At 28.7% G+C, this 13,017-nt stretch overlaps 2 protein-coding genes across 2 annotated transcripts; one reads left to right on the top strand and one right to left on the bottom strand.

The window, feature by feature from the left end:
• Window positions 1-21: 21 nt before the first annotated feature.
• On the bottom strand, window positions 22-4,393 carry LOC116779184 (uncharacterized). The gene is made up of 2 exons (XM_032673380.2): window positions 3,151-4,393; window positions 22-3,074 (listed from the first exon to the last, which is right to left on the bottom strand). Exons 1-2 carry the CDS (start codon window positions 4,189-4,191, stop codon window positions 2,790-2,792), a joined length of 1,326 nt encoding a protein of 441 aa, XP_032529271.2. The 5' UTR covers window positions 4,192-4,393; the 3' UTR covers window positions 22-2,789.
• Window positions 4,394-4,661: 268 nt separating this feature from the next.
• On the top strand, window positions 4,662-11,091 carry LOC116779185 (oocyte zinc finger protein XlCOF6-like). Its single transcript, XM_061529868.1, has 11 exons — window positions 4,662-4,949; window positions 5,374-5,580; window positions 5,873-5,906; window positions 5,979-6,198; window positions 7,136-7,381; window positions 7,955-8,128; window positions 8,429-8,632; window positions 9,201-9,371; window positions 9,675-9,864; window positions 10,351-10,503; window positions 10,941-11,091. Exons 1-11 carry the CDS (start codon window positions 4,827-4,829, stop codon window positions 10,998-11,000), a joined length of 1,782 nt encoding a protein of 593 aa, XP_061385852.1. The 5' UTR covers window positions 4,662-4,826; the 3' UTR covers window positions 11,001-11,091.
• Window positions 11,092-13,017: the final 1,926 nt, after the last annotated feature.

Genomic DNA, 13,017 nt, shown 5'->3' with positions numbered 1-13,017 from the left:
AATTATTAATAAAACAAATCGTAATTTTCCACATTTTATTTTTATAAAAAGTAAAAAAAAGAGAGCTTTTTAAGCATTCGTTCACTAATTTTAATTAATACTATGTCATATACATTATCATCATACAATCAAAACAAATGCATACAATTGTTGTGAAAAAAAAAAATCCTTCAAATAATTTCAGTATTATTGTGAAATCATTAAAAAATAAAATTTTAACCTAACCTGGCAAACTCATTTCTTGAATTAAACATTATTTAAATAATTATATATATAAAAAAAAAAATTAAAAGACATCGTCTGTGATTAAAAATTACATTTGTCACATAGCAAACTTATTTCATATCATGTACGTATTGTAATAAAAAAATAAAATTATTTTTGCATCTGTGCCAAAATATTTTATGAAATAAGCTTGTATCGGCAACTGAATGAGATTAAACTAAAATATCTTACCTACGACCAAGGATAACATTAATTAAATGCAAATGAGGTAGACAAAATACAGTCCCTCTGAGAGTCCTTGGTTAGTATTTAGCAGTACGAAGAACGACCCAACGAGAAATCAAAAAACACCAGGCAATAATAGCACGACAGATGTGAGGTAGCTACTGACATTAGTAACAAGTGTACGGTCAAAACTGATAAAATAACATATATATAAGATTATTTACTGGTAATTTTTTTCTAAAGAATTAAATACATATTGTGATTTTCATCTTCATTAGAAATTTCACAAAGTTCAATTAAATAATTTATTATTTATTCATGGCTACTACATACGTCTGTACTTGTTGTTTTATGTTTCACATTTTAATTATTGCATTAATTTTAGATGTTACCATATAAATTAATTTTGAAATATAGATTAAATATGAAATGCTATTTTATTGATTTTGAATTTCGCGCAGTGAGTTCAGGTTCAGTGAAATTGGTAACAAGTTTTTATTAAAGACCAACAATGAAAAAGGCATCAATCGAATAACCAGTAATTTTTAATTGGATGAATCTGAATCAATACCTTTTTGAAGTACCCTTTTGTTTGAAGTACTCTTTTGTTACTACTAAATAAATAAGTATAATATACTATAAGTAACTTACAAGAATCTTTATCGATTATAATAGAGTACTGGGATACGAAAATATGTACAATGACACATATCTACATTAAAATAGATTTTCCTCACTGAGATTATTATATATAAACTTATAATGCAATGCTAAAATTGCCCAGCGCTTCTGTATCCAAAATACACAGGGGTCATTGATTTAAATAAAGAATCATTAGAATAAAGTAATGACTACACAAATATTAATTTATAAACATACATTAAAATGACTTTGTTTCTTAAAAAAAAAAAATGTTTACAATTTATCAATTAATTATTTACATACAATACAATAAGGTTTTGGTCCCAAACCAGTTTAATTGTCATGGAGAATTAAAAAAAAAAGTGATCCTATTGAGCATTTAAAGTAATTGAAGGAAAAATTTATTATTAAAATTGATTGAAACATTTTACAGTATATTAAAATGAAGATATAATTTTATGTGAATACAGGCTGTAATCACAGTGCCATGGCCGGGTATTGCTGTTCATAAAAAAAAAACAGGTTTCCGAGGAACAAGATTTCTCATTAGTAATTTGGGACAAAATGTCATGACAGGTTTCTTAATTCTTGAACAGCCAATACGGGGTTAGTATTTTGAGTCACATTTAAAACATAAAGCAGTTATAAAATGACACATGGATTCAAATTTTATTCTATTATAAACAGACTAGAAATATTTAAAATTAAAGGAGTATTTAAACATATGGCTTGCCAATTTGCAAAAGGAGAATGAAATTGATACAGCTAACATATGACCATGTTCAACAAATATTACAAACTTAATATAGAGAGACTAAAAATTGTGATTAAATTTGATAAACTGATATGTATTAACAAAATGTTCATTGTAAATTGTAAAATAAAAATTTAATATTTCTTTCGAATGTTACATCAGTTTTAAAATGTTCTCATACTTATTTATAACTAAATAATTTTATACAATTGTTCTGTAGAGTATCAAAAATAACTTAACATAGTATAATATACACAAGTGATGTTTTTCAACTGTTTAAGAAACTATTAAAACAATGTTTGTAATGTTAGCCAAAGTATCACAGTCTCGGATTCTATCTATTTGTACTGCATGGGGTTAATTAAAAAGTGACACATATTAAATTTTGAGATTAAAATGATGAATAAACCTATACACTAGACATGAAGAGACTTAAAATAAATGCATTACCTTAAGTTATTGTTTATGGCAATAATAATCAGTCTGTTACATTCATCTATTCCATAGAATAAGACACTTATTGAGTAAGGCACACTACAACAATGATTTTTTTAGATTCAATAAATATAAAAACTGTGCAGTTTCTTAACACTTTCTTCTGTTGACAGTTATTCAATTCACAATTCGAGAATTTTTATATGTAAAAATTTAAATTATATTTTTCTCTCTTTAAACTGCACATTTCCTTATTGGTTGCATTTTATGAAAAACATTATTCAAAAGTTAAAACGCTAATACATTTGACAGGTGGTATTTCTTGCATTTTTGATGTTAAAGAATATTAGTAAGGAAAAAAAAAATGGCACAACAACCCTGGGATACCCCACATTATAACTCAAGATTAATTCGTGTTAACCTTATGAAATGATTTCAAAAATCATCATATCTTTGGATATGGAATGCAAAAAAACATTATCCTAAATTAAATCACTGGCATTAAAAATTAACAGAAATTATTAACTAATCTCCTTAGATTCTTTTTGCTTTTCTTGGAGCCTATGGTAAAGGTGCTCTTCTTTCTTTTGGGTGGACTGGGTTTTTCTAAATCATAATATGTATTACAGCTCTTACCTGGATGTGGGCCGTACTTACACAGCCCACAGAATTGATAGCCGCAGGTCGAGCTTGTGCACTCAACCAACTTTTCTCCTGAATTGTTCTCGGTAATTTTTGCTGGATACTGACATCGTATACAACATAACTGGTTTCTTGAATCCATTGCAGCTGCCTGTAGAATTTTAGATTTATGTGTGGAGATACAAAAGATAGAAAGAAAAGAAATGTCAAAATACAGTAGCACCTACTTTTGTGAATACTTCAAAACGGATACTCCTTGGAGTTCTTGGTGGGCTTACTTCACATATCATTGGGTTTTTGGACCCATGATTGATTGAGGTTTTATGTATTACCTCTTTGCCTATTTCGATATTGTTTTCCTGGTTTTCCCTTAAGGATCTTATATATTTCTTATACTCTGGATCTTTAAAATGTTTGTAATTCACATCAACCCAAGCTTTTTGCCACACGGAGCTCACTAAAGTCACCTGGTATAAATCTTCACATGACAAGTAACCAAATATCTTCTTTAAAACAGGGAAGTAATTACCATCATTGTATAAAAGTTTTATGATGTCAAGTTTTTGATGTTTTTCATATGGATACTTTTTAATCCAAGCACAATTCTTTGGGTGGGTTTTCAGGACCGGTTGCAAAGCTCGTTGTTCGCAATAAATTGAATGTATTTCAGAAGCAGGGTGTCTCACCAGTCCATTCTGATGTAAGTGGTTGTTAATTTTACAATTACTCCTACATGATTTTTTTATAGGTGTTGTTGGAAACGATTTAAGTAAATTGTCATTTAGAATATTATCATCCCTGTTGACGAAATTACTTGGTGAATAACTAGAATGAATTCTATTTGAATCATTTACTTTCAGTCTATGTAGGCCGCCTGATAGCAAACTCGTAGGAGTTTGAGTAGAGACATATCCAAGGTCTGTAACTTCTGAAGCTCCTGGAAATAGTCGTTTGGTACCTCTTCTTTTCTGTGGAGTTTCTCGACCATTTTTATTTGGCGTGAGCAGTGTAGATCTGTTGTTAGTAACTTGACTCGATAACTTTATAAATTGTCCAGTAAATAAAATATTGTCATTGCTTATAGTAGGGTTTAAATTCTCTTCAAATATTTCAGAATCTTCAAAAGAATTTGGAGTATATGATGTTTGGTATCCACTATCCTCATCTAGTTTGGTCATCTTAAAAAATAATCCTGGGCTTACAGGATTAACCAGATGAGATTGAATCTCTTTTTCGTAGTCGCTAACTATTAAATTCTTTTTCTTCATTTTTTCTGATTTCGAACTCACAGGGATGAATTTTTATGCTTTAGCATATTAAACACCTTATTCTACATTCTTTTAATTTTATTTTCTTGAACTTCATTTCAATATATATCTACAGTACCTTATAAATGTATTATATTCGTTGCAACAATTATTTTGTGAGCTTTGTTATAGTTTATATGAAAATTATTTACGTTACACTTTAAGCAACATTATGAGAAGCCACGAAATATAGATTATAAAGAGTAAAAAGTAACAACTATTACGTGTAGAAATTGTTAATTTCGTATGATATAGATAATTCCCGTTTGGTAATATATAAATACTTCGTTGATTACATACATTTAAATTTTATAATATATAATTTTTTCCATTGCTTTTTATTACCATATTAAATTATATTAATTATATTTTAGGATGCGATGACAGACGCCATTAAAATCTTACTATATGCTCTGTGGTACTAAATAACTAAAAAAATCCTCTGAATTGTAAAGTGTTGTATTGTTTTCTTTTATATTTTCCTATAAAACTAATTTGTTTACGAGACGTAATTATTATGTGTTGCTTAAAATTAAGAATCAAGTTAACAGCAAAATAATGTTTTAAATAAATAATCAAAGAGGTAGATAAATAAAATGGCTTTTAATATTAAAGACTTGTGTCGATTATGTGCCAGGAAAAACGAGTTTTCCAAAGATTTGTTAGATACCGCCAATCATAATGTTCTTAAAATGGTTCTAGGATACATAGAAATATCAGTAAGTATTTAATAAACTATCTAAAAGCATAAAATATAATACATATAATTTTTTTTGCTTTTCTGTAAACTTGCTATGAATTTAATGTGTAAAATTATATGTGCTTTTTGGTACTATTACATTATAACCATGAATAATATTTAAACCTCTGAAACAATTTAATCTATTTTATGACATATTTTTAAATGTTTTATTTATATTCATATATATTTTAATGTTTACTGGACAATATTCATCTATCTTCTGTTCTGAAAGTGAAAAGAGAATATATTTAAAATTGTGTGTCAAAATTGTTTTCTCTTGCAACTGTTGAGACATACATCACAATGTGATTTAAGATCACAATTATAAAAAAATGTCTGTATGTCTGTAAAATTGTTTTATTGATGAAAATGAAATATTTACAATTATTATTATTTCCCAGATTAATAATAATGATGATTTACCATCTAAAGTTTGTATAAACTGTGAAGAAAAAGTTACATCTTTCCAACTTTTTGTTGTGGAGTGTTTGAAAGTACAGGAAACTTTAAAAAGAATGGTTTTAGATAATGTATGTAATGAACCTCTAATAAAACTTGAACAAAGGATTGACAATTACTCATACACCTTACCTGAGATTAAATCCGAAGTAAGTTAACTATTAGTATAAAAGTAAAAGAAAAGAAACTCCTGTAAAAAAAAATAAACAAAATGTATGCCAACAGTTGAATAAAGTGTGTTTGTGATCAAATTTTTAGAAAAAAATCGATAATTGAATTATATATTTGAATTTCTCATCTTGCATTAATCATAGCATACTTAAAGTACTAAATTAATGTGTTATCATTTTTAAATTAGGCTATTAAACTAAATTGTATAATTTTTAAATATCAATAACAAATATTGGGGATTTATTTAAAAAAATATAAATAATATTTCAGGTTAAAGATGAATTACAAACTGACGAATTGACAAGTAAGTTAAACCTAAATATTTAATCAAGAAATACTATATTCCTCTGTGGTATTGATACATTATAATTTTTAGGTGAACTAAACAGTAATGAATTATTAGTTGAAATGAATTGTGATGAATTAAATAATGATAAGTATGATAGTGATGTTGGCAGTGATTTGAGTGATGTAGCACTGGCAACGCTGAAGGAGGCTAAGGATGAAAAGAAAAATAAAATATTAACAGAGGAAGAGGCCAACATATTCAAGAACGTTTTAAAAAAAAGACACCTCACTATAAAAGATTTTGTCAAGTAGGTATAAGGAAAGTAATTTTTTTAAATTAAGAAAATAGTTTTTTGAATTATACCTGATTGTCATATTTCTAATGTGTAAAAGTGTATCAAAGTACCTTAATTGTATATTTGTCTCTGAAATCTGTGAGAGTTATCAACAGGAATTAGTCTATTGCAGTGTCATACCCTTTCAGAGGAAGTTGTAATGATATATTAATTAAGTGTTGCCTATATATTAAACAGCGAAGAAAAAGTATTTGATTTTTTCCACTCATAATATATATATATGAGTTTTTGTTATTGTAACTAGACAAGAGATTAAATTAATATAAGAAAATAATTTTCTTATTTTAGTCCTGACCAGATTTTCCTTTGAAAAAGAAAACTGGTGAAATTTCGAATTTTAGTTTGAATATATTGCCCTATTGAAATTGTATTTTAGGTTTGGTAGGTATTTATTGGTAAATTATATAAGGTGGCAACCAGAGGTTCCAGGAAAACTACGAAGCATACTTATGTATATATTATAATAAAAATTACATATTAAAACTTATAACCTATACCTAAGACTACATGATTGCCGATGTTAGGATAGCAATGCCATTCCATTGCTTGTGTGGTATCAGGATCTTCTGGTTCACACGGCTTGGTGTTCGTTCCGCGGAGTCAGCGGCGTCACTTGTTATATGATATCTTATCTATACAACAATGTTGCCCCGGCGATGTTCATTTATTTTATACTATGTAGCGCGTACGTAACAGGTACTCTACCAATTGTTTGTTACATTGGTATTCTAGCAAATTGGTAATCCACCAATTTGGAGGAACCGTTTTACGATATGTGTATTTAATTTATTAAAATTCCTTAAATAAGAGCTGTGATGCTATTTTAAACATATATTATTATTACTTTATTATTAATATAATTCCTTAAATATATAATAAAATATTTTAGATTAAAATGTGAAGAATGTGAGAATTGTATGAAGACTTGGACTGCTTTGTGGTGTCATTATTATACTATACATAAAACCAGGCCATACTTGTATTGTATATGTGGATTTGTTATAACATCGAAGATAGCTTTATACAGACATGTGTCCGACCATAAAGAGGAAGCGAGGAAATATAGGAAAATGGATATAGGAACAGAAAAACAGAATGAGAAGTACTCCAATTATAATGTCAATGATTTTGTTAAGTGAGTAAAAAAATTATTGTTATTGCTTCAATATGAAAATTTAAAACTTTATTTTAAACAAAATTTCTGTAAACATAGCCATAAATATTTCTGTAAATAATACAGCTGAAATTTACTTTTCTAAAGGAAATCGAATCGAGCCTTGATTACTAATAGCGTACCTGTGTTCAGTGTTAAATATTTTTGTGATAAACATAGCTAATTAGTGTACCCGTATATTTTTTTTATTTTACATTTTCACGAAATAACTTGACTATAAATGTATACTAACTGATTTAATGACAAACTCAGAGCTACAATTCTATCTTACTGAGTTTGGAGCTTCAGAATCTTTGGACCGATGGAATCTAAATTATGAGATCTAAGATTTTCGCGAGTATTCTTTTAAATGAAACTAGTGTTATTCGGATTTACTACGCGGATTTTATTATTTAAAAACTACATAATGGAATCTAAATTACTATTTAAAAGAACAACATTAACATTGCTTGAATAATTATGATGTTTATTAAAAAGAATTATTCTCTATTAACATTTATATGTTAAATAATAATATATATTTAATATTTTCAGGTTTACATGTTTGTTATGTGAAAGAGAGTGCACAAGTTGGTATACACTGAAGGCTCACTGCGAACGAATTCACAGGATCAAGCCGGAGGTCAGATGTGTCTGTGGAGTTAGTCTTAGGTCCAAATCAGTATTGTACAAACATATACAGGATCATAAGAATCCTGATGTTATATGGTATGAATGTTTTGTTATTCCTTATACTTATGTTACAAATTTATTTTTTGCACCACTAGTAAAGTTGACTAGTGGTATGAGATTGATTCTAGCTTTGATACAATTTGTTCATGTTATGGCAATAAAGAATAAATAAATATGTAAATATAATTGAAATAAATAATAAGAAAATGGGATGTGTAAAGATTTATATTTTAAGCAGTTTTTTTTTTAAACTATTAACATTTTTTTTTTAAATTTTCAGTATTGATGTTACTGTTCAAGTGGTCAATTAGGATTATTTTTTCTTTCCTATTTCAGTTGTGATAAATGTCCAAGAATATCAAAGTCTGAAGCTGCGATGGCCAAACATAAATTAAGACACATACCAAAGTCAGAGAGGAAGTTTAATTGTAATTCTTGTGATAAATTCTTTAATTCAAAGGAACTTTTGAAATCCCATGCGAAATCTCACATACCGATAGAAGAAAGAAAAATATACCGTTGTGATATATGTTTCTTAAAGTAAGTACGGAAGGATTTAGACATAGTTTGGTTTTAATTATAATAGAAAATACATTTTTGTATTTACGAAACAGTTGAACTTGACTTATATTTACGTCATTTTCTTACCATTTCCCTTGAAGTAGTGTACATTTAACTAAAACTTTGTATGTGATAATTTTTCTATTCACAGTTAGGACGTAGGTAACAAAAAAATACTTCCTTGTTTATTGACAATACTTAATAATTTTGCAATTTATTTTTATAAAATTATTATTACTAGTATATTATCATTTTATTTAAACTAATAGTTCAATATAAACTTTGCTAGCATACCAATGTCATTTATTTCATATAGATTTTCTTTAACGACACAAACCTGTATTCTATAGATACTATATACTGTATTCTATGGATATCCATAATTTGGTAATAGTGTAAAAAAAAAGATCTTATCAAATAACAGTCCAGTTTTGTCTGTTCCATATGATTAAAGAACACAATATAATTGCTTAACTCCATAGCCCTATAGTCCAACTCCTTAATGTAATGAATAATAATGTTTAATGACCATTTCATCATCACACAGGTTCACAACCCGGTCTTCGTGTGCGTCTCACAAGCGTATAGTCCACGACAAGATCAAGAGCTACGTGTGTGACCTGTGTGGGTACGCGTGTGGTACCGGCGGGGAACTGAGACAACACACGGCCATACACAGCGAGGATAAACCCTTCACATGCATCAAGTGTTACAAGTCGTGAGTATATACGATGCTATATAGTATATATACATGCATATGTCTTCATCTAATATATATAAGAAGTGAGCATAGTTTAAAAAAATATTCAGCAGGCTGCACGCCATGAAGTAGAGCTTATCCTACTAAGTAAAATTTACGACAAAACATTGTCAGCTCCACGTTTCCCAACCAACTGAATATTTTCTAACAAAAAAACCTTTTAACATGTTAATTACCAGAAAATATATTTTTATATCTACCCTCATAGTCCGCTTATTTCATATATAATGATAATCTCTATATAAAAATATCAATGACCAGGTTCAAGACGTACTCCAATCTGAAGACCCACATGGACACTCACGAAGACACCTCGTACGCGTGTCACGTTTGTAACAGAGTACTGAACAGTCGCAGGACGTTGAGGAAACATCTTCTAGTGCATGAGGACAAATGTCAACATGTCTGCTCCTACTGCAACAAAGCCTTCAAGAGACGGCAGACCTTGAAGGTAGACTGTGGATCACATTAGATACTTGTTCCATCGACAGCGCAAAACTCTTATTAATAATACGCCCTTGTAAGAGAAAAAATGTAATATGTAAGAATTAAAAAAATATATATAATTTTAATTTCTAGTGTAAGTAGTGACGATAAAAATCTAGATTAGATTGATTGGAAATTTTATAGCCAAACAGAATGCGACCCTACTAAAAGAAATTTGTTTTTTTTAGTTTTCACCTTCACCGCCCTTACATAGATCAAATCTCAAAAGAATACTCGATAAGCCTTGGGGTTGATGGGGAATTCATTCTTTTGTTTTCATGTAAATAATAATTAAATAAAAATATACATGACATTTGAATCAGTCTTCATATATGTACCAAAAAAAAACTATTTTTCGATTGTATTTGTGGTAGTATTATTATTGATGTTTATGAAATTTCGAATACATGTGTACAGTAACTTTTTATCGCTATATGTTTTGTATATACAGGTGCACATGCACACACACACCGGGGACAAGCCGCTCAGCTGTAAGTGGTGCGACGAACGTTTCTCATACGCCTCCACGCTTCGCTCGCACCGTTTAAGATGTCACCCGGACAAGATGGCGGCCAGGTATCCGCCATATCACCTTACACAGGAGGTAACAATACTGATAAAAAAATCGTGACTTATTAATTATATAACATGCTCTATAAGATATTGTAACTAAATTCTATTTAAGTCGTAACAATAACTGTTTCAATAACACATTAATTGATACAGATGTCATGTTGATCCTACATATATAGATGGCGCTGGATGGTGTAAAAAAACTTAGTATACCTTATTTAATTTTAAACAAAACTACAATACTGCTCAAAATGTGATGAAGAAAGATTATTTATTAATATTTTTTAATGAAAAATAAGTTTGTGGGAAAAGAATTATGTATTAAAAGTTATCTTTAGTAATATTATGCATATTATTAGGTACATATTAAGTTGTATGACATTTCTTTCGTTCTCTTAACAAAAATAGGTTTTTATGTATATGTATTATTTTTAATTACAAAAATTATAGCAGTACTTTTTTTTACAGGGATACCTTAAATCTGATGCAGCTCCCGTCATGAAGGGCGACTTGGAGGCTATACAGTAGTTTAACAAAAAATTATTTCATTGTCAAAATTGTATAAGTGATATTTTATTACATTATTTTTCTTTTTAAATCAAATACACATTGAAACTGATTGTTGTTTTATTTATAATGCTGACGACAAAAAATAATTAAATATAATGATAATTTTCTCTTATACTGTCTAGTCTATGATCTAGATGTACTCTGTGAGTAAAAATACGGGTCATTAACAATTAATTAAAACATTTGTGATGAGTTCAAAACTTATGAACCAAATAAACTGGTGCTTATCTCCATACTAAGTCTAAAAGACAATACGTATTGTACATGTTCAACACATGAAGATTTCAAAGCATTTTATGGGCACGTAGCTATTTATATGTTAGTGACAACTGAATGGCATATTTGTTGAAAGACCTATATCTCATTGGCTCGTCGCCAGCACATGCGGCATGAAGGGAAACTAATTTTTGCAAGAGTATTGGTTGTGAATACATGCGGAGATAAAAGCGTCCGCTCGTGAGCGATCTGGAACTATGCCAGCTCTCCAACCCTCCATTTAACAAATTATGTAACAGCGTAAAAATTATACATTACGTCACGCGGTGCATGTACATTTACTTAATACGTGTATTGTGCAATAAGTGTAACTTTTATTATATTAAAATGAAGGAAGAAAAAATATAATAATAATAACATAATTAATACCTATTTTATATTTCGTTTTCAGATGTACCGAAAACTAATTTTACCTTTGTAACTGTTAAGTGTTTTAATATTAGTTTTTTTCGGATTGCATTAAAGCGTACAACTTGACAAAAAAATTCCCGGTAATATTCATGATTTACTTTGGTTCCAAATATTGGATTTAAATCACCAGTGGGTGAGAATCCCGGTAACCATTATTATTTTATGTGTGTTTGATTTACAAAAGTTCGCTCTATTTTAAGCCGACGTTAGAAAGAAAAAAGGATTATTTAATTTAATTTACAATTAGTGGCTTATGGAAAACCGCTAAATTAATTTTTCTGGGACTTCTGTCCCTGGATTCATTAAGGATCTAAAAAATGAGTATGATCAAACCTACCTGGTCGGATATTAAGGGAAAAATATGTTCTAGTAAAAAAAAACTATACGTTTATAATTTTTAGAAGTAAATTTTTTCAAATGGTAGATCAAAAATTTTTTTGTACGTACTTATGGAGTGAAAAGAAAAATAAACATAAACAATATTAAATAGAATTTTAAGGTTGGACATTAAATGGAAGAGCAGAAAATAAAATGACATTTTCTAAAGTAGTTCGACACTTTAAAAGTCCAATTGTAATATTTCGTTAGTTCGGTAAGTAGTAAAGCCTGCTACTATATAAATTTCACTTTGATTATTAACGATTTTTCTTAATCAAAATATATTTTTGATCCACATTATACTACAGTTACAATAATATACCTATATGCTAGTAGTCACGTAGGTTTATCAATTAAACGTTAACTCACTGTGATTTGAGACCAATATCACATCAAACTTTGTTAAGTTCTTGTAGTTGGGAAGTACTCAATATAAACGTAAGTTCGTATCTGAGTATAGTTAGATCCAACAGGGTTGTCATCAGTAGGTTTACCCCAAGTTTACATAGTCAGTGCAATATGTGTAGGTGCAGAGCGTTAAGTTATTCTAAAATCTTTGTATATCTATGATAGTATCAGTGAAGGTTGAGGTATGAAAATCTGTAAATGCTCCTCATGTATTGCGAGGCTTCTAACTTGTGGTAAAAATACAAATTCATTCGTCTATTATAAAGTATCTATAAAATATATTTCATAGGTATAACAAAATATTATTGTTAATTGTTTAGGTGCTTACCAATATAATTAATCACTAACTTATGCGACGAATAACGTAAGTATTTCAGACAGGTATGTTCATATTGAAGAGGACAAAACAAATATTTATATAGAAATCAGGAAATAGAAATAAGGAAATCTTGAATGTCAATTTCTATTATTTTTATATAATTTCTACTCTTGACACTATTTA

This window comes from Danaus plexippus, chromosome 6 (genome assembly GCF_018135715.1).
Source record: "Danaus plexippus chromosome 6, MEX_DaPlex, whole genome shotgun sequence".
Taxonomy (NCBI): domain Eukaryota; kingdom Metazoa; phylum Arthropoda; class Insecta; order Lepidoptera; family Nymphalidae; genus Danaus; species Danaus plexippus.
The sequence above is the reverse complement of the archived record's forward strand: the minus strand, read 5'-3'. Positions and strand labels throughout refer to the sequence as shown.

What these genes read in the sequence shown, in the direction of transcription:
- LOC116779185 (XM_061529868.1), top strand. Translation starts at nt 4,827, where the DNA reads ATGGCTTTTAATATTAAAGACTTGTGTCGATTATGTGCCAGGAAAAAC. An exon ending in ACAAACTGACGAATTGACAA is followed by an intron (nt 5,907 to 5,978) that starts GTAAGTTAAACC and finishes TATAATTTTTAG; the next exon opens with GTGAACTAAACAGTAATGAA. An exon ending in TGTGATATATGTTTCTTAAA is followed by an intron (nt 8,633 to 9,200) that starts GTAAGTACGGAA and finishes ATCATCACACAG; the next exon opens with GTTCACAACCCGGTCTTCGT.
- LOC116779184 (XM_032673380.2), bottom strand. Translation starts at nt 4,191, where the DNA reads ATGAAGAAAAAGAATTTAATAGTTAGCGACTACGAAAAAGAGATTCAA. An exon ending in GTTTTGAAGTATTCACAAAA is followed by an intron (nt 3,075 to 3,150) that starts GTAGGTGCTACT and finishes AAAATTCTACAG; the next exon opens with GCAGCTGCAATGGATTCAAG.